Raw genomic sequence first — 21,905 nt, forward strand, 5'->3', positions numbered from 1 at the left:
CAAATCAGCGCTGACCCTGTGCCCCATGGGAACAGTCCAGTCCGAATTACAAAAGCCATGTCCTTCCCAGAACGGAAACAAGCATCCGAGGACCGGCCCGGTTTCAAGGTAACACCTCTCTTCAGCCCGGCTAGCTTGATTCCAGTGCTGTGGAGTGCCTGGGACTCACGTCTGAGCATCCCCAGTACACTTAGAGCGGTAACTGCAAACACAACAATGATGGACAGAATGTGGATCAATGTCACACATTCACCCCAGTCCAAAGATCTGGGCCCAAATCCATCGTTTTTCCACTCCACACCACCCTGGGTTAGACAATGGCGATATGCAAATCAGCGCTGACCCTGTGCGCCATGGGAACAGTCCAGTCCGAACTACAAAAGCCATGTCCTTCCCAGAACGGAAACAAGCATCCAGTGCTGGAACTGGGAGGCATGCACACAGGGGGCACAACATGTGCCCCCCTGCATGCACCCCCATGCATGGGGCACAAGAGGGTCCTGTAGGCCCCCCTTTGTGTCATGACCACCAGCAGTTTCATAGAGGAAGACGCTGGCGGTCCAGAAACTTGTAATATGCATGGCGGTGCCACTACGGCACCACCAGCATATTGTGAGTCCATGTCCACCGCAGGACCGCAAGAGAAAAGGATTGTGGTGATGCATTGGCGGTCCGACCACCAAAGTTGTAATACGGCGGTCAGACCACCTATGCATTAGTGGCTGAACCACCACCGACGTGCCCCCATAAGTCTGGCGGACCTCAGATCACCAGACTCGTAATCAGGTCCAAGTAGCAGCAATTTTAAGCTCATGTGGGCTCTTTTCCCATTCAGGTCTACTTTTCCACATTAAGACTACATCTCTAACTTTCTAATATTCAGTCTCTAAACAACGGTCTATGTAGAAGTTGAAACATCAAAACATTTAACTCAACATCCGGTCATATTCTCTAATAAAATGCTCATCTTCACGTGTGAACTCTTCATTACCTGACTAAAAATAAATCTTCTAATTCATTAGTTAACAGGTATCTTTTTGTAAGTAGAAACATTTTGCAGTAATAGATATAAAGAATTGTGCAACTATTATTCATTTGAAAATATGTCCATGGGAAGGTCAGGAAAACAATGTTTTATACTAAGTCTGTGGTCTTGAAGCATGTCAACCTGTCACACAGTTTTAACTTCAGCTATTTGGCCTAGTAGGAGTAAATATGACAACCTACTACAATTTTACATTTAAAACACATTTATTTCTACATTAATTCTGCACATGATTATTTAAAGCTGCATTATTTTGTTGATTTTATTAAATTGCCACCACTAAGGCATGATGAGATAGTGGTGGCACTGACACTATTGAAGAAGCTGTGCAATTTTAGGCCTGATCAAGCTGCTGCCTATCTTGTTGAAATGTCAATCTCCTTTAATTTTTCCTTTAATCCTTTAAAAAGATTTTGTGAGGGTTGATAATATTGAATTTATTTTATTTGAGATCATTTTATGCTTAAGTGGCTTCATTTCATTAATCTATTAAATTAAATTGAACCTGCACAGCTTACAAATATGTAGCACAATGTTTCATCCAATAAAAAATTTTTGTACAAACTATTACTTCCATTTAAAAAAGTGCCCCAGGATGGGCAGGGCTAATAGTTGTTTATTACAATGAATGACGATCCCATGATACAGAACACAAGCTTCCCTATTAATGTGAGAGGCTCTGCCTATTTTCTAATCTGCCCTTTATTGATTGCCCTCAACTCCACTTACCCACAAATGTCCTTCTACCTTTTAGTTGTCATGTGTAGAAGGCACCCCAAGTTTACCCAGGGGATTTGTAACATGTATTCATTGCTCTAAACCTGATCTGTTAGTACCCCTCCAAGCAAATTATGGTGCTGTTGTGCTCTTGTTTGGTCAGGAAAGGTGCTAATGATGCCTTAGGCTTGGCTGCAAACTTGCTGAATGGCAATTGTTATGATACATATTGAGATCTGGCATGGTTGTAGACCTATACTACCTATCAGCACATTTGCACAACTACAACTCCCACTAAAACCTACACACTGTGCTCCATTTTCTGAGAAAACTATTCACGCTTGGAAATTTCAACTAGAGGCACTTCTTCTGACACTATGGGCCTGATTCTGATGCAGTAAGGAAAGCATTCCCACCTAGGGCCTGAATCTGATGCGGTTAGGAAGGCCTCCTAATGGCATTTGCTCCTTCCAAATCGGATCGTGAATGTGTCTTCCCGACCCAGGGCCCAATTATGATGCGGTTAGGAACATATGCTCCCATTGAAGTCAATGGGAGTCCAACCAAATCGTATCTGGAAGCATCCGGATGCATCATACTCAGTCAGTTGGACTCTCCCGATCCGGGTTGGAAACCATTTCCAAACCGATTCAGTCGGGAAGCTTTCCAACCCGCTTCAGACTCAGGCCCTAAGTCGGCTAAACAGACTCCTAACCGTATGGAAAGTGGATCTAGATGTGGCAGTGAAGCAGATAACATAAAGAGCAGACCGATCCATAGGAGCAGTAGAGCACTTCACAATTACCACCTGAGAATAACATGACAGTGAAAGTAAAGATAAAGCATCAAAACCTCCAGGGGATGAGTAATACTGCAGAGTGAATAACACATTAGCAGTTATAATCCACCTAGGCTCTCAGAGAGCTAAGAAATTATATCTTTGCCTCAAACTAATCTCTTTCAGATATCTCTCAAGAACTGCCTAGGAGTGTTATACTGTGGCTCAGTCGTATTGTATTTCAGAATACTTTTTTCGCAAATTAAAACACCACCGCCAAAACATGTGCAAAGCCCTGCTCCATAGATCAGAAACATCATTAGTGTATATGGAGCCATAGCAAACAATCCTTGTATTATTTATGGGTTAATTGTAAGTAACAATACATGCCCTCTGCACTGTATAGCATGCAGTAACACAGTCGTAGTGTGGCAAAGCACACTGAAACCTGCTAACTGGACTAATGAAATAATCAGAGAAGGATAGCAGACGCGCTTCATTGGGGATTTATCTGTGGTGTTTAATTCCCTAATGGTATGTCTACTTTTATTTGGCCCCAATTACCCAGTTTGATCAAAAACTTTACTATTCTAAAGTACATTTCTTTACAGACATCATACATATTTTAAGTTCATTAAAAAACAAAATCTTACATTTAACACATATTAACAATTACTTTATAGCACCTGCCACCAGTGGGGCATAAGAAAAGTTCACGATAATAAAAGCAGATGTAAAAACAAAAACGGATACATCTCTTAATACCATCTGTTTTGTGGGCATCACCACCGATTTTGGCACAAGTCTTTTAATCATAAACATAGTCTATATCTGCAAACAGTTCCCCGTCCATCAAAAATACCTATTCTATAACATCACAGGGTAAGACAGAAAAGGTATTTGTTTATCAATATATTGATTGTCTAATAATTTTAAAAAACTAAATACCCAAGTTACTACATGCATTTCAAACAGCGAGCTTCAAATCTGCATTGATAATAAGCAATGCATTTAAAGTCTGGGGTTTGCTTGTTTCCAGGGCATGGTTGTTAGCAAAGCCTTTGAGTTGCACAGCAATTGTTCGAGCAGCATGGCGTCCAAGTGTGCCTCAGTGTTTTAATCAATACAGAATGTTAGCACTCAAGGTCTTTAATAGTACACCATGGGGAAGCAATATTAGAACACTATGGAAGCAAGTCTGCTGCTTGTAAAGTATGTGTGTCACTTAACGTATGAGACTTTTAATCTGAGATGGCTGACAAAGTTGATTATGAATTTATTCTAAAGGTAAACTCTCTTCAATTTTCTGACCCATTATTCATGATTTCCGATAAAAGAACATCACCACATATTTCCTCTCGAAGATGGTTCATCAAACTCCAGGAGTGAAATCAGATCTTGAGTTTACCTGGCACGCCATGTCTCCACTCACCATTAATATGTATTTGTGAGTGCTTAATCCCATAGATAATATTGCTTAAGCATAACGCGTAGTTAAAGGTGGACATAAGCAACTGGATTTTTTTTCTTATAAAAGTATATTTTTTATTTTTAAACTGTCGAAGGGTGGTTGATACACTAAAAGGATATATAAAGCATGAGTTTAGAAACAAGGAAGTAAAGAGTATATACTTGCTGATAATCACTTTATTATGCTATAATTCACTAAAGATCATAAATTGAATAATAATAAACCATAATGAGCAGACTTGCACAGGATTTTGAGGTTTGCAGATGTCCTGTTTTTTAAGGTTCAAAGCACAATTGCCTTTCCCAAGTCTTCAGGTATCCCTAAACGACAGTCTACTAACACAGACATCATGAATACAAGAGTACAATTGTTCAATCAATTTAATTTTCCCAAAACAGATCTTCCAACCCCTTTGGTGATGACTCTATTGTTTTAACATGTAAGACAGCCTATCGAAGGAGCAAACACATTTTTTTGTTTTTCATGGCAGAAATTAGTCTTCCGAGGATTGGGAGGAGAGGTTTTATTACTATTTCAAGCAACACAACAATTGACATACGGTTTGTAACAGTCAAGCAACACAACATTTGACATACGGTTTGCAACTGAGTGACTAGCAAAATGCAATCATTCTTCTTGAGAAAATATATTCTTGTAAACACAAATAACTGTAATGAGGAATGTCAGAATTGTTCTTTTTAACAATCCATCCATAAGGACAAAATCTCCTGAAATTAGTTAATCAGATCTTTACGGTGAGTTAAAGATTTGGAAATTAGCTTGGTTAAATCCTGGGTTAATCAGAAACTCAAAATAGATTCTATATAGTAGAAGAACTATATCAAATTATAAGACACCAGTATCTCACAAAATATTTGGTCTTTTTGTGAGGCAGCCAAATTCCCTGTGGAATGGAGGCTAATTTGAAGATGTGATGGAGATTAAATATGTTCAAAATTTACCTAGTTAAACTTTGAGTTTACAAATTCAGTTGATCCTTACTATAAGTTTCAGATATTACATTTAGAATTTACTGAAAAATACAAAATGTTCTATTTAAAACCTTTCCAACTTCACAAAGTTGTCAAGGTTTAGAATACTAAAATAGCTGAATAATTCCTCCCCAATTAATTTTTTTCTACAAAAATAATTTACACCTACATTTAGCACATCAATTATTTCTCAAACTTTTTTTGTGGAAATGAGCAAATTCTAAAAAACATCCTGAAGGTATTTTCACTCACAGTCAAACTTTGCATTGTTATATTTGCAAAACTGTGGGGGAAATGTATAATAATAAAATGCACATGATATCCCAATCTATAGAAATCCCAATTACTCATAAGGATCACATTGTACAATGAAAAGACTGTGTGTCAAATTTAGGTAACTACACATTTAAGAAAGGTTTCAGACTACAGTTATAAATGTTATAATATTACATAGTAGATAAGAAAAACCTGCTTGGTTCTGGAGAGAAAACAAAGAAATTTATAAAATGTCAATATTAAACTTTTATACTTTTGGCCTCTAACTCAAGAAGGTGATTCACATTGTGTCTTTGACAATTATAAGTGACTTCAGATTAAATATATAAATTCTTGCTATTAGCAAGTTATAAATAGTTTTAGCCATTTTTTAAAGAAAGCATGAAGCACCTTTTGAAGTAGTTAGTTGTGACTGTTGTGTGTTTGTACTTGTGGAAATATCTTCAAAGATATAATCTTTTTCTGACTCTTGAAAGCATAGGAACATATTGACCATCTGCAGTAGCAGTCAGCAAAGTGGAAAGTGACAGAGATGTGGAGCTAACAGGGAGGGAGAAGAACCAGAGAGATAAAGAGGGAGCAGGAAGTAGTGAGAAGATGACATGATGAGATGGAATGGTGTCGGAGGTGGGGCTGAGGATGTCAGGAAGAAGCACGGAGAGAGTGAACCCATATGGGAGGGTATCAGATATGAAGAGCTAGCAATAAAAGAACAGGAAACAATTAATAATTCCCCGTCTGAGTATGGTGTCTCAAGTTGATTCTAGAGAAGGATATGGTTTCTGGAGTTATTTTGTGCTTGCGACCTATAAATTGTCACTTAGAAAACTACAAGACAAAAGTGCGGGTTGGGAATACTTTCAAATCCACGGTACATCACTTGTCGTTTCCAGAAAAAGTAAGAACTTCATGGGTGTAGCAATGCTTCCAGAATACCGGTTTGTACACAGACTAGTTATTGTCTCATTGTACTGGCCCCGATATTTTTAATGCAAAACACATTGTCACCAGTACTGAAGATTAATCATTTTGAGATTGGGGTTCTGCCAAGTAGTCTTTGCAGATCTCTTTGATGGACCATTGCGGGCATCATGCATGCTTTGCTGATCAACATGCAATCAAATACTCCATTTCCAATAATCAGCACTTAATATCACTTCTACTGTAACATTTTGAAGTCTTCATTAAAAACAGTTAAGCTAATGTGATAAATGCTATGAAACTGCCTGTGCAGCAAACAGTATTCATTTTGAGAAAGACTATCACGTATGTAGAAGAACAAGAGTCACACGTTTCTTAATTATGATTTGCTGATATTCGCAGGGCTTGTTTCGAAGATGTCCTAGTGTAATCAATTCAGGAGGGCCTGGGTTTCCATTCACGTTTGCAGACAGATAGAGGCATAGGTGGTGTCATGCTGTGACTCAAATTGTTTGATCCCAATTGCCAACTCAGGATGCTACATACAACAAAATTAATCTTTTGTGTGTTCATCCGTTTTATTGACACCTATGTCCTTATCCAATTAGGGACTTGGCTAAGACTTTTGGGGGCATATCACCTTCACATAGGGTGGTGGGTGTAGTGGTTGAACTACTGCCCCATATTTAGAGAACTCCACAGCCTTGCTGAGCAGAAGTTTGTTTTTGAAAAACAAAATACTAATGGCCCTGACACTCTCAGAGTTTTCTACAAGGCTTTGAAGGTAATTTTTTATGGGGGGGAGGGGGTTCTGTTCTGGACTGCCATGCTTTCTCTGGGGGTTTCTAACAGAAGAAAGGTGTTTTATAGCAACTGTTCCAACTCTGTTGGGCAGTCAGTGTATGCTTTCTCTTGCTGATGCCAACAACAGCACCCCCTTAAGAAACATGATAGTCTGCTCGACTCTTCCGTCAGTTTACCAGATAGTATACTGCATCCTGATTGGGACTGAGTACTCTATCAACCAACCTCTGAAGCGTGCCCCATGCCTTATCAAACTGCAAAACAGCAACTAACATTAAAAGGATCACCCTAAACTTTGCCACAAAACTAATTGTTAGTGCTGAATTATCGTTCCAGCAGTAATATGCAAAAAACATACAACAAGTCACCTTTTCAGGGCTCAGTGTTTGGATTAGTTAGAAAAGTGTCTTTTTGATGGCATGATACTTTCCTAAAAATATGACACGAGGGCCTGATTTTTAATATATTTAAATATTTTAACTAATTTGACTATCCTTAGAAGATATTCGATCATGTTCCTGGAAAGACACCAGTTTTCTCCAATGTCTGAAAATACCTTACCTTTCATGAATGACAAGTCCTTTGTGACATGAAGTACATCTCCCTTCTGCACTCTGACATCTGGCAGGTTGTAATGTTTAAACAAGCACTGGCAAAGTAAACAGGTTTCGCCTATGAGAGCTACTGGCTTTGGCATTGTTATGTAGCCATACTGTACAGGAACGCAGATGGTTTGGACTGTGGTTAAATCTAAATTAAAAAAGTCCAATGACTCAGCCTAGGCGAATGCATTTTTTTTTAAAGTGCATTTGCACTGGATGCATTATAGGCCTTTTTTGGTGATTATTATTTTAGCCATTGTTGCACAGATGTCACACTGCTATACAACACAGCTACAAATTATTGCTAAATTCAGCTATGCCCATGCTGTGCATCAGCAACAAAAGACAATGGCAAAGCCAATAGTCTCAAAGTCAAAAACCTATTGGCCAATGCTTGTTAGGTCTAGGCACAACACCTCTGTGATTCGGAGCAAATAAGTTCATCTCCCCATGTGTGAAAAAGAAAGAAAAAAGACATTTGGCAAAAAATCCTATGACGTAAAGAAAGCAATTGTGCCCATGTCCATGTCATAGTTAAAATACATTTGGAAGCAGATAACATCTGTTGTCCGAAGAAAAGTGGATAACATCTGTTGTCACAATAAACATCCATTTTGAAGGAGAAAAGGGTTTTTTGAAGTGTGTGTGGCATAGTGTAGCTTCAAACGGAGGAGGCTTCAACAAGAACAACAATTTTTTTAAAGTAATACCTCAATCACAGAATGATCAACGGAAGGATATCAATCAAGCTGAAACAACCAGTACTTGGTCCAGGCTCCACCCAAAAAAAAGAGGAAGCGAAACCAGCATAAGCTGGCCAATTAGAAGTCAGCAAATACGAGCGACAATGAAGGTAACCAAGCAATAGGCAGGAAGCAAGTCCCTGGTTGTAAACAATATCTCTCGCAAGCGAGAGGGCAAGCAGTGCATAAGCTGTCGTATACAAGCCCTAATAAAAAGGTTTGCATGGGGGATTCTTATAAAGGGATGATAGTCACAGCGCTAAATCAGCATTTTGATCAAAGAAAGTAGTGATACAGATTACACCCTCATGTTGGACATCTGTTGTGCCTCCTTCCTGCTAGAGATTAAGTCCACAAGAGCTGCAAGGGTAATTGTCATAGTAACTGACAATAGGAATGTAAGAGACAACAACAAGAGTGTTTCCCCATTTGGAAGACAGGTCAACACTGCTCCGAGGACACTGGATGGCATTTGACACCAGACATTTTGCCAAATCTTGGTATATTGTTGCACATCACCTGACTTACTTGTGTGCAGTGGAGGAGCTAATAGCATGGTGGAGATGCACAGGATCTGGACACAGAAGGTGAATGGCATGCATACACTTGACCGGTGAACAGACACCACACACTAGCCATAAGAGATGGGAGGTGGGAGGAGGGGCAGGAATGGGTTGGAGGTAATGGACTGGATTTGAAAGTGATAGGGTCTGGGAAATGTCTTGACTGTAAGGGCGGAATAGGAGGCAGCAACAGGCTGACCTGCATCTGGAGTGACGTTAGGCTGTAGATAAAAACTATGTGAAGGGGAGGGAGAACAGGTGGTAATAGATTGGGGTGAAGGGAAAGGTGGACAAGAATGGCAAAAAGTCTCAAAAATTGCCTAAGAGAAGGGCAGTGGTCTGACTTTAAGAGAGACATATATTGAACAGAAGCAGAATGGGTCTTATTGGGTAGCTGTGTTGGGTGTATGGCAGATTTTTAGGACATTTAAATAACATAAAAACTAATTTACTTACACAGAATCTAAAGAAGCTAATTCACATAGTGGCATAATTTTGGCCCTCATGGACAGGTGTGGGATGCTCTTGGGACACCCTTGGGACACACTGATGATGTGGAAGGACAATTGAGATTAGACACAAAACATCCTTAAATCTTTGCAGCACTGCTCATTATACAACTGGTGGGGGATACAGGGGTAAAGGTTGTCATTGGCACGTTATACACAAATGTAGCCATTTCACCAACTATAAAAGGAGTTGATAACACAAATTCAATGCTCATGAGTGCATGAATGAATGAAAAAAGCCCTAAAGCAGAAGCCTGCTGAAGGTGTGTCATGATATACCATTTTGGAGGATAGTAGTGGAAGCATTTGTCGAGCATTTGTAGACAGAGAATAGAATTCAGTCTTTGAACTGTATCCCTCAAATCCCAGTTTTGCCTCAGTGAATTCATGTACAGCTCCCTTTGTGGTTCTGATTGACAAATCAGATTTGAAAAGGCTGGAAGAGTTCACAGTAGTGAGTGAATTTATCGCAGACTTCAAAAAGGATTGAGCTGAGTCTTTCAAAGTGACATCCAGAACAAGGCAAATGTGCGTTATTGAAACATTAAAAAAATACAATTTCAAATGTGTCCATGCCCTCTACGAAGCAGTAAAACGAAGTATTCTTTTCTCTTTAATTCTCATGGAGGCGGAGATAGTCACATTTGGAAATTTCTCTTTGATAAAAGTTCTGACCTGTAATAACAAAAGAGGCATCAGCAGTGAAATAATCATACTTTTCTCAATATACAAATATGTAAATCTTAATATGGAATTTAAGAGAAAATAAAGACTCACACATTGGGTATCTGCGTTTACCATTTTTCGCTTGATAAAGTCAATTAAGTATTTTAAATTGGGCATCCAGGATATATTTGTCTTGTAAAAAGCTGATCGTTAACCAAGATAAAATATCATGTTGAAGCAAGCGATGGCTAACCATTTGCAATGTGGAACCAGGCATCACACATTTTGTCTAGTTCCCTTTATGGAATATCTACCCATGAATATGTAACACAACTGAAGCTCTTAAGGCAAAGAGGTTACTCAGTCTATTCCAGAGTGAGAAACAAATTTCAAACAAATTGCATGAAACCGCTCCAACAGAATATTCCATTCAGTATAGTACACGAAGGTAAGCATGTTTGCCTGAGATTTCTTGGCTGGCTTTTGATGATTAGATCAGAGGAACAATGCAATTCTCAGAGAACATTTCAGATAACAACACAAGCAAAAAGATTATTGTTAAGAAGTTAAAGGTTCATATCAAGTTTAAGTAAAAGCAGGCTAATTTCGTGGGAAACATACAAAAGTAAAAGAGATTGCGTAATGGCTTCAAAACATATGGGCAAAATATGTGGAGTGTCATTAGAATTGAATGGGGAAAAAGATCAACTAGACTCGGTAAATTCTCAAAAATTGCAGATTTCCTGGATGGAGGCCTTGATGGTGTAATAAAGGTTTATCTTCTAGCCTTCAGCCTTGATATCATTTACAGTGGTTCAAGCTAATGCTTGATTTTTATCTCAGTCTCAAAGTTGTCGAACCAGCCACCACTGCTGAGCTTGGAAATTTATACTAGCTAAAAGGCCTTTCCGAGGCTGAAGTCTGAGGTGGGGATGACAGCTGACATTTAAATCAGTCTCCAGGTTTTTCTGGAAATGTTTGCAGGTTTAAAAATGTGAACATCATAAAAGGGTTTTCCAAATGTCAATATACCTCTAGTTCTTCAGGGCTGGATTTTTCAACCCCAGTCCTTTTAATTTAGGTTCTTCCTGCTTAACAGTTTCCCCTGGATCCAAAACTATTTCAGCTGTCCGCAATAAGTCCTCCATAACTACATTCTAACAGCATGCATCATTCTATGCAGATGCTGTTCCTGATGTTCCTGTAGACCACGTCAGTAACCTGGCATTCTTAATACTGACACCAAGACCCTTCCAGCAGGTGAATTCACAAGGAAACTTGCTAGCTATTTCCCCAACATGCTCAGGAGAGAAGTCTCCCTTATGTGAGCTTCTTTTTCACATTTTCACCTGCTTCAACTGAACCATTAGTGGGTGAAGTTTGGGTTTTTAAAATGGGAAATAGTATTTCACTGGTAGGTGATCATAACAGAATTTCTAAAGAGTTATCTTATTTACAACTTTCACCTTTAATAAACTATGACATAGTTCCACACATCAGTATTCCATAGCCTGTAACTTTCTGTGAGAAACCATTACATGCCAAAACTTAACATGGCTGATAACAACCTTGAGTTTAAAAAGCCATCCCAACTACTACTAAGTAGTTATGTCCAGAATATTTGAAGCACATTCTAGCGCCTTCTTCAGTTGGTATTATACCACGATGTTCAGCACAGAGTTAGAGAGAGACAATCAATTTCTGTCTCTCTTTTGAAGGAGTTAGGTACTGGCAGGGCCATTAATTTGCAAATAGTCAGACAATGAATATAAGTTAATTCTCCCCACCCTACCTCAGTATTGTGTGTAGCCTTTCAAAAAAATGAGCAAGCAAATTAATTAAGGGTTGTAAAGAGCAGTACAAAGGTAATCAATCCTCCAATCACAAAAATATACCTCATTAGGTCACTTGAGCTGTCCCAGGCACACCTAACTACTTTTCAATATCAAAACTAAAAAATGTAACTTTACAGCCAACTTAATTTATGCTGTAATTTATAAACTGATCACAATTACTAAGCCTAAATAAAAAATAATTTTGAAAAAACAAAGCAGGCACAAATAAATACAACCTCTGGGGTTCATGGCATGAATAAAACTATGGGCACAATGTATCTTGCTCCACATAGTTCACAACCGTCCCATATGCAACAAGACAAATTGCTCAAATTCCGATTTTTGTATTTCATAAGGAATCCCTTACTGTTTTTTGAATGAATCTAAGTGCCAGCCTGTTTTCCTGACAAAGATTCAGGGCAAGTTTACAATGGTCAAAAATTTTAAATTTACATAAAAAGATGTTAATCATGCAATAGATGAATTTCCTCACAAGACAGCATGATATTGAAATTAAAACAATAAATAGTTGGTTTTGCCCAGTTAACTGAACATATTAAAAGGAGGAAATATAAACAATGTCAATATTATTTTTAAGTTATCTGTCATAAAAGTTCTCAGCACAAAAACAGTTTTTCAAATTTAAGGTGGCATTCCTCTCTCATTGAGAGCTGTCAAAGAAGACTCTAGGCAATTTTTCTCTTTTTGTTAATAAAACATCACATGTATGTATTACATGTAAGCAAAAGTGGTGTATTACCTGGTACGGTGATGTCTGTACTCTGACCCTGAAGGTGACATCATACTGCTGAAATAACAAGCTATATAAAGCTTTGTGTGAATACCTTTCTCTCTCTCCTAGACAGTATTGGTTATAGGCTATTATTGGCAGACACTGGTTTGCCCCTTGTGCATAGGCAATTTTGAAAGTTTTAGGACAGGTTTTCCTGTCCAACCAAATTCTGCCATTGTTTGCATGCTTTTCTATAAAAGCTGAGTTGTTAACTGTTTAGGTGCACATACTCTGAAAATAAGGTGAGATACAGGGCTTGATTGCAAAACATCTATACTGATATATGGGACCTGGGAAAATATTTGCTAGTTGGTATCTTGCGGCTAATTAGGGTTGAGTGAGAAGCACTGAACTGAAGGGAAATGCTCATAACAGATATTATTTTCTTTGGATTCACCAAAGCCTTAGATTTCTTCAGTGGCTCATGCTACAATAAACTTTTTGGGAGAATACTCGGTTACCCAAAAGGGTGACGTGCAAACCAGGGAAATTTGATGGATAAAGAATTAACAATTCAAGATAAATCCAGAACCACAGTAAAGGCTCTTTTATTTGAAAGGCACCTCCTGTAACAGAATATTAATTGTATGCCTTACTCTGATTGTCATACACAAAGAAAATCAATAGTAGCAAACTCTTACTATGGCTATTGCAATATGTTGCATGCTGGCCTCCTGCTGCTCAACTGTACTCCTTTCTGGTGACCTAAAGTGCTCCGTAAGGTTGATAGGAGGACAACACATAAGAAACGATGGGCCAGATGTATCAACGCTTTTTTGCGATTGCAAACGGGCCGATTCACAGAAATGCGTTTGGCAATGTATGAAACATTTTGAATTCGCAATATGGGTTATTGCAATTATTTGCGATTACCTAAATTGCGAATACAGTTAGGGAATCACAATTTGCGATTCCCTAAATGCAATTCTTGAAGCTATCGCAAATTACGAATTAGCATTAAGGATTCGCAAATTACCACCAACTTATAGTTGGTGGTAATTTGCAAATTCCTAGAAAAATCCACTTTATTGCATATTTCTAGGTGCCATGTGGCGCACGTACATGCCCTTAGGGCATGTATGTGCGCCACATGAGCACACATACATATTTCAGGGGTGCAACAGGGTGTCCTTTTGGCACCCTTGCACCCTTGAAATTGTATGCGCAATTTGCGTGTGCGCATGCAATTCCCAATCATTCTTATGGGCCTCTAGACCCATAGAAATGAATGGGAATCTTTGCAAAAACCTGCATTTTGCGAGTCTATAATAGCGAATCAGTAAAATTTGCTAATATATACTCGCAAAATCCAGTGTTGATACATCTGGCCCGATATGTTTACCTTCCGCTCACTGACTCACCGTGTGGCATGGTACAAACGTAGTTGCCTTAACTCAAAGCCTTGTATATGCTTTCTCCACAATACATGATACAAGTCAATCTGATCCCTTAACCTCCTTCATTACAGTTGTGACTTCACCATCTTCCCAAACTTGGGGGCCGATTATGATTGCGGATAATCCGCATCCTCCGGGCCGGCGGAATCCACCGCCGGCCCGAAGGATGCGGATTATTTGCTGCGGACTGGAAAAAGACCCCCCGCCAGATTAGGAAGGCTGGGGGATCTATTTTCCGTCCGCCGCTTTTCTGCCGCGGTCGCCTTCCGACCGCGGCGGAAAAGCACTTACATGGCTGGCGGTGTCTATCAGACACCACCAGCCATATTAGGATGGCTGCGGTCACCACACGGTGCCTGCAGCTTCGTGCATGCAAAGGTAAACATGCATTTTTTTAACATTGCGGCGTGTGCTGCTTCAAGCAGCACCCGCCGCAATGTTAAGAATACAGGATGTGACCGCCAGGGTGACGGTCACATCCTAATTGGCACGGAGGGACCGCCGCTACCCCTGCGGACGGTCCCTCCTCCTCTGGAGTGGCGGACGGACGCAGGTCCGTCCGCCATCCTAATAGGCCCCTTGGTTTGAAAACAGACCTGTATGTCTTATATCTTCCGCAGATTAGTCTAGCTTAGCTTACCAGCAATAACATATATGGCTGTCTTCCTGACCTAGGAGAGAATAGCGCTTTACAAGGAAGCCGACAACACAATGAGCCATAAATAACAAGAGACAGATCGTCCAGTTTGCTAAACATGTGACTTTTTCTATGGATTCTCTTTATGAGAACGTAAATTATGTACGGCAAAAAATAAGGGTTTTGCAGGATGATGCACTTATTAAGCGTTTTTCATGTACATTATAAAAGTTAGACGATACTCACCTTTTCCAAAAGTTGGTTCTCAATTTCCAAGATACTCATAATTGGAAGATTTCTTAAGAGCGTCAGTTGCAAAGTGATCACCTGAGACTTTTTAACTAGAATGAAAAAAGAAGTGTAAAGTTACACATTTTAGTATTGGTAATTCTTCTTGTCCAGCCTTAATTACATAATGGAGTTTCTGTATACTAATGTCCCACAAATAAAATCTATACTGGGACTGGAAGCTGATGGACCTGGTTGTCCTCGGATTGCAGTCTTTCCCAGTGCCTTATTTGAGCCGGTGGTTGCCAGTGGGGGCCACTTGGTCTCATTTTTGGGGACCAGTACTTTATTTTTTCTTTCTGATGTTGACCGCGAGCATGTGAGAGAAGGACAAACATGGGGGAAAGGAGGAAGAAAAAGACAGAAAAACCTTTATGAACAGAGAGAGCAAGAACCTATAGGAAAGGTATAAAGGGGCCAGGTGTATCTGGTAGTGGATTAAAGAGGCATGAGGCGAATTCAAGACTACCCATTCCTAGCACCGACATTTCATATGGCCGCGGGCTTTCAAGCAGAACTTTGGGCACCAGAATTAATTCTTTTACATATTAAGAACTGGTCTTTCCAGAGAATAATGAGTTTACGGTAAATTTATAATGTGCTACTGCTTAATCAACTCCTTAATCACCCTATGTGTTTGGAAAAGTTAAGTTATACAGTTTAATACAGCTTAATATGCATATGTGAAATTAAATGCAAGCATCAGGAGTAGTGCACCTTCTGCAACTATCTGCAAACCTTTTCTCGAATGAACTTTTGCAAGATTACATTTCTTTCTCTGTATATGAAAAATTAAAGCATACCACCAGTTGATGTTAACCAAAGGAACCTATTACCACTTTCTAAGGTGGTAGAATAACACTACTTGTTGCACTCCATGACAATTTAAGTCACAAATGCCCAGATCACAAAACTTTTTTGACTGGCGCTATTTCATGCCCTGGGTGGTAAGGAAAACTAAAGGGGATGATGGACAGAGTGTTGAACAATGCAAGCACTCAGTCCCAGTCAACTGATTCAACTGATCTGGGTTTAATCCATCATCATTCTTTATCTCACTCCGCCACCCCAGTTCAGACATGGCCATTTGCAAATCAGTCTGACCCTGTGCCTCATGGGAACAGTCCAGCCCGAACTGCCAAGCCATGTCTTCCCTGGACCAGAAACAAGCATCCTGGGACCGGTTTCTGGCTAATCAGCTGTCATCAGCCAGGCTAGCTTGAATCCAGTGGCAAAGTGAGCAAGGGACCCACGTCTGGGCATACCCTGCCAACTTAGGGCGAACAAAGCAAGGCCAAAGGGGATGATGGATGGAGTGTTGAACAATGCAAGCACTCACCCACAGTCAACTGATCTGGGTGGTAAGGAAGCAGGTGGTTAGTGTAAACACCTTTTACCACTGTATTTTGAAGGCAGAAATTTGGTGGTGGTAATTTATGGCAAAAATGTTTGCATATATTTATGATGTGCAGGGGCGTAGCTTGGTTACCAAGATTGGGGGTAAGCTTCAGATTTCCCAAAAATCACGCTGGCATATAATGTTAAAATATGTTATGAGCAGACGGACACAAGGGGGGGCTTAAGAGGCAGTGGAAAGAGAGAGGAGTGCGGATTGTAAGGGTACTTAAAACACAATAGATTTCAAACTAACCCAGTTTTAAGGCAGAGATGGAAGAGAGAGAGTATTTTGCTCAGTGTGGGCATGTAAAAGTCCAGAGTAAAATTTGACATACACCTCACCATACCAACTGAAAGCACCTATACCCAACTATTTGCTACATAATAAATTGTTTAGGGGGGGGGGTGTAACACCACAAACACCCCCTCAAGCTGTGCCACTGATGTGGCATTTTTTATGTGGTAGTGACATGTGTTGTTTTTAAAAAAAAAAAAAAAAAATATTATTGAAAACCTTTATTGACATTTCAACCCAATACAAATATGGGCCTACAACCCCCGGGGCTGGCCGCTAAGCAGTTAGATCAACAGAGAGCAATTTTTAATCACATGCAGCACCTCGGGGAGCAGAATCGCCATGCTAGCGTACTCTTGGTCACTGAACAGCACAATCAGAAAAACAGGATGTAAAAGGTTTTCATTTTATAGTATAGGATGGAAGGATCAGGTGCCGAACAATTTCCCAGCAGCGAAAAACGGCAGGCAGAATAGTAAACGTGTCAACAGTAAACAGTAATCGGTCAAATCAATGGCGCTGGAACAGGCGGTTCAGGATGTGAGGGAATATTACAGTCAATTCGCGCCTGCTAGTCACCTGCCCTAAGACCCAGAGAACACCACGAAAATTGAGGCACAGATGAAAAAGCAGTGATTGATACCAAAGGAAACCCACTGCACTGAACCCGACAAAGAAAAAGACAAAGAAAGATAAGAGAAGAGAAAAAAGGCCATAGAAACAAAAATAAAAAACGAAAAATCCCCTCCCCCAACCCCCCACCCTGCACCCCTGCAGATGACTACGGCCCCCCCCCCCAGCAGTGTGCCTGTCACCCGAGAACCAAACCCGAAATATAGAAGAAACAGAGAAAAAGGAGAAAGAAAGGAAACCCCACCCAACGGGGAAGTGGAGGAGGGCGATAGTCTATGCGCTCCCGGTCTCTCCCCCCCGCCCTAACAAAGGGGGCCCCCCTAAGCCAGCACGAATAAAGTTGTCCACCATACAAAAATGCCCCGGGGGAAACCACAAACCCCCCGCCCCGGAATCCATCTGTTAATGAAGCAGTCCCGTTACCAATAGATCCATCGTAAACAATTCAACCCACAATCTCAGCCTTGTCCCCGTCTATCAAAGTTGCCGAGTCCCTCGGATAAGTAAAGCCCCATCCCCGGGGAGTCAAAAGTCACACAGAAGCAGCCGGAGCTTGGGCCAGCAAACGGGAGAGGAATAGCAGATCCCAACACACACGACTTGCACAAACGATGTCCCTCCCCGTCACCGAAGCCAAGCATCGTTACATCCGCCATGTTGGGAGACCGATTGAGGAGGGGGTGCGACTCGTTCCGATACAGATTACAGTGTGGGCCAACAGTGTCCAGGATGAGGGAAGCAGTGAAATGTTCCGATAACTGTAGGACCGATGTTTCCGAGAACGTAAGAGAGTCACCAATCTCAGCACACACGATGAGTTCCATTTCTTCGGGGGCAGGCACAGCTTCCAGCACCGGGTCCAAACGCGCCACTAGGGTGCCCAACAGGAGGCAGGTTGGCTGCCAGATCTCAGAAATCAAGTCAGGGCGTGCTCCCAGTCCTATGATCCCATCTGCTGCCGACAGTAAATGATTGACCTGGGTCCTCACCGTCGCGTGAAGAGCCGCAAGTTCCGCCATTACCATCCGCAAGGAAGGGCCACATTGGGTCCGTTCCACCAAGTTCCATATGTCCGCAGACATAACGATCCCCACGGAGAGGCGCCTTCTCCGGGGCAGGATACGCCGGAGCAGGAACAAGCCGTGAGGGACGGGCCAGCAGCACGCAGCAACGCGCGGCGGGACCCCCATCCCGGGGCACCAGCGGTGCTAGTGCCGGGCCTCGGGGCCGGGGCCCCCCGCGACGCAGCACCGCGCGCCACCCGTCACCTCACCTCAGATACAGCACCAGGCAGCAGATGGGTGCAAAATAGTCCAAAGAAATTTCCAAAAGTTCCAAGGACCGGACCCAACCACTCTCCTCAGTCCGTTGTTGTTCACTTTGGACCCGGGTAGACCAGCAATCGAGTCCCCGAATTCCAGTCTGGGTTAGGCCTCAAAACATTTTCGATGTTACTTCACCCCAGAACATCAGAAAAATTCTGTGGTCACACCATCGGGGTGCCGACTAGTTCACCCCCACGAATCCGGGGCAGGAGATCAGGATATTCGACAGGATAACCGAGCGTAGGACGGAGGTCAGCGGAGCCAGGAGACTAGGCGGCCATCTTGGTTGGTGTCGTAGCTCCGCCGTTGTGTTGTTTTTTGTGCTTTTGTTTCTGTTGCTTTATTGCGATGTGATGTTTTGTTGTACTGTGGTTATTATGATATTTTGACTCATCTTTTTGTTGTATCCTTCCATATTTTAATGATGTTGTTACGCTGCTTTCTGTTTATTACATGGTTATGTTCCATTTTTATAATTCAAATCTATCAACAAATGCTGCTACATTTCCAGATTTATGCAGCATTTATCTTTAAAATTCCCATGACAAGCCATCATTTACCACAGTTAAGGGTGTTGCAAACCATTGCTCCTACTCTTCAACTTTTTAAGACAACAGCTAGCCCAAACCAGTGGCAGAAACTTCCCCTTAACATAGCACTCCCATTACACATTTTGTGTGATGCGGCACTAGGGGTTGTGTCACAGAAAAGAGCAATGTTAGTGCTAATGTAAAACCTAAGGCCAGAAAAAAAAACCTATTTCACTGGCACTATTTCATGTCCTTGGTGGTAAGTAAAGGCAGTGCTTGCTCTAAACACCTTTCACCATCATATTATAAAAACAGAATTATTGAGATGGGAATGTGGGACAAGAACGTTTGTGGACATTCGCTGTGTGGCATTTTATGGTGGTGGAAATCTGTTCTGTTGTGCTTTTGTGCCTTTGTGGTTTTGATCTGCATTACTACAATGTGATTTTGGTGTGTTTTCCTGCCGTCAGTTGTTGTTTTGTATTCTGTTTTAACTGCAGCTTTGTCATGTGCCCCTCATATTTTAACTGTGTTGTTATGTTGCTTTATATATTTTATTGAACTATATTTGATGGAGCGAGGTGAAGAGCAAAATTTTGTATACCGCTCGTGAAGTCACTTTCTCATAACAGTAACATGAACTAATTGTGTGGTTTTGAAAAAACGAATCAACATAGAATGAAATGCACACACAAATACACGTGGGATACTAAATTGCTTGTGTTGCAACCATAATCGACCAACTGAGTGATAATGTGATGTCTGAAAATAACGCTAAAGCTATAATCTAATCAAAAGCGGCATAAATGTGCTTCTTGTTTGTTTATTTGTGGCAGAAAAATGAAGACAGGTCAGCAAATCACGCATAAATGTGGCTTTATTTTCTAGGTAATAACTAATAGGGACACCTTAGTAAGGGGGAGGTAAACAGAAGGGCTATAATTCAATAATTAACATTCAATTGTGTTTGTTTCTATAATAGTTCCCGTTGTGGCCCGTGAGGCCTAGTCCAAGATGGATGATTTCCATTATTCCGAGACTAATGTGAAGTACGCATGCACTTGCTGAATGGAGCTGCAGACGCGTATGAGCTGACTGTGCTGAACGGAACAGGTCAAGGACGATGTGCTCTGAAACCCTGACTGACTGCCAATAAAAATGGACATTCGTATTGTAAACCCTGGGAAAAAGGCCTAGTATTACAATCTAAAGGACACGATGGAACCGGTAACCCTAAAGACAATGGGCAAATTCATTTAGCTGACTCTGCGGAAGTCAAGTAATAAGATAATGAGGTTATGCTCATCCACCCCTTGAACCAACCAATCAGAATCGTCGGAGACCCCAAATGTTTCAGAAATTAGATAGTTTAACTAGGGGAAAAAGGTATAAAAGAATAGGTCCGGATTATAGAAATAAGCTCTCTTCTTCAATCTCCATCTTTGTATCCTGATATGCTGCCAGAATTCTGATTTTTCTGAGGCATAAGAACTTTGACATTTTCCTTAAATTTTAGGTTCTACATGAGTGAAAACGGAGTCTTTAGATAAGGTTTTTAGCTTGAAAGAATAGGGAGACGAACTTTTGGGAACTATCATGTCTTTTGCTAATACCTGTGTCCTATAATCTCAAGTAATAATGTTCATTTATGATCTTTAAGAATAAATGTTTAAGCTAAAATTCTTTCTTTCTTGAAGTCTATTACCGAATAAAATAAATAAATGGAGGAAATAAACGTTAAATATGTTAACTTAATATCAATAAAAATTAGATAAATGGAGAATTGAGCTGGTCTTGTATTTTCCTTAGCCTAATTTATACTAGCAGATCCATCGACACACAATGGTGGTGTGTCTGAATAAATTGTCTTGTTAATAAAACCATGGTAGATTCAATTTAAACTGCAGATGTACATATTATAAATATTTAGTTATAATTTAGACACTCCGCTATGATCCAGCAGCTCTCCTTTGATTCACAGCGATCCATGAAGTAGAGAGAAAGTGTATATGAATGACTCGCAGTGTTATGGGCCCCGCTTATGAGTAAATGCATGACAAATACTTCAGGGAAAGGTATGGAGGTTTTTAGAAATTATTTCCGGAGTAGCGCTGCATCAGTTTATTAACTTGGTAGCAGAGCATTGGTTGCTATAGAATTAGCCAGGATAATGTATAGAGCGAAGTATACAGAATTTGATGTACAGAATTATGACTAACATCTGTTGAGTTTGTATTACGTTATATGTAGTCCGAAAAGGCTTCCGGAAAGTGTGGGAAGCTGGTTACTCTGTCTGCAGGCAGAGGAAGTGTGGCAAGTGAAGTCGCACATCGCATAGTGTGTTTCAAAGTAGTGGTATCGTCGTATATCACAAGTGGTGTCGTCGTACATCATAAGTTTAGGGACTTTACATGTGAAAGGATAAATGCATATTGAGGACAATCTACAAAATCTTAGCCTTCAAGTATAGGGATCATTGTGTATCCTGATTTAAAACTTACTGCTGAGAGAGTAATAGAGCATAACCCGAGCTTGTTTTTTTTATTTTATTTTTTATTGGTTATTTCTCTTTTTTTGCAAGGAATAAATACATCAACAATCGGTTACAAAAGAAAAGAAAAAAAAATGAGAAAAGAGTTCATTCACAGAAAGACTTCGCAGGAAAATCAAGAACAGCAGTAATATAC

The 21,905-nt window shown here is 40.5% G+C and overlaps 1 protein-coding gene across 1 annotated transcript in view; it reads right to left on the reverse strand.

Annotated features, from left to right (window-relative positions):
- Positions 1 to 4,169: 4,169 nt before the first annotated feature.
- LOC144790706 (uncharacterized) overlaps positions 4,170 to 21,905 on the reverse strand; it is a 180,668-nt gene continuing 162,932 nt past the window's right edge. The window contains exons 14-15 of the mRNA XM_078665426.1: positions 14,996 to 15,090; positions 4,170 to 10,096 (exon numbers count right to left, since the gene is read on the reverse strand). Of these exons, the coding sequence (XP_078521552.1) occupies positions 10,001 to 10,096; positions 14,996 to 15,090 (191 nt within the window). The 3' untranslated portion in view covers positions 4,170 to 10,000. The remainder of the gene's footprint in view (positions 10,097 to 14,995; positions 15,091 to 21,905) is intronic.

This window comes from Lissotriton helveticus, chromosome 11, assembly GCF_964261635.1.
Source record: "Lissotriton helveticus chromosome 11, aLisHel1.1, whole genome shotgun sequence".
Classification (NCBI taxonomy): Eukaryota; Metazoa; Chordata; class Amphibia; order Caudata; family Salamandridae; genus Lissotriton; species Lissotriton helveticus.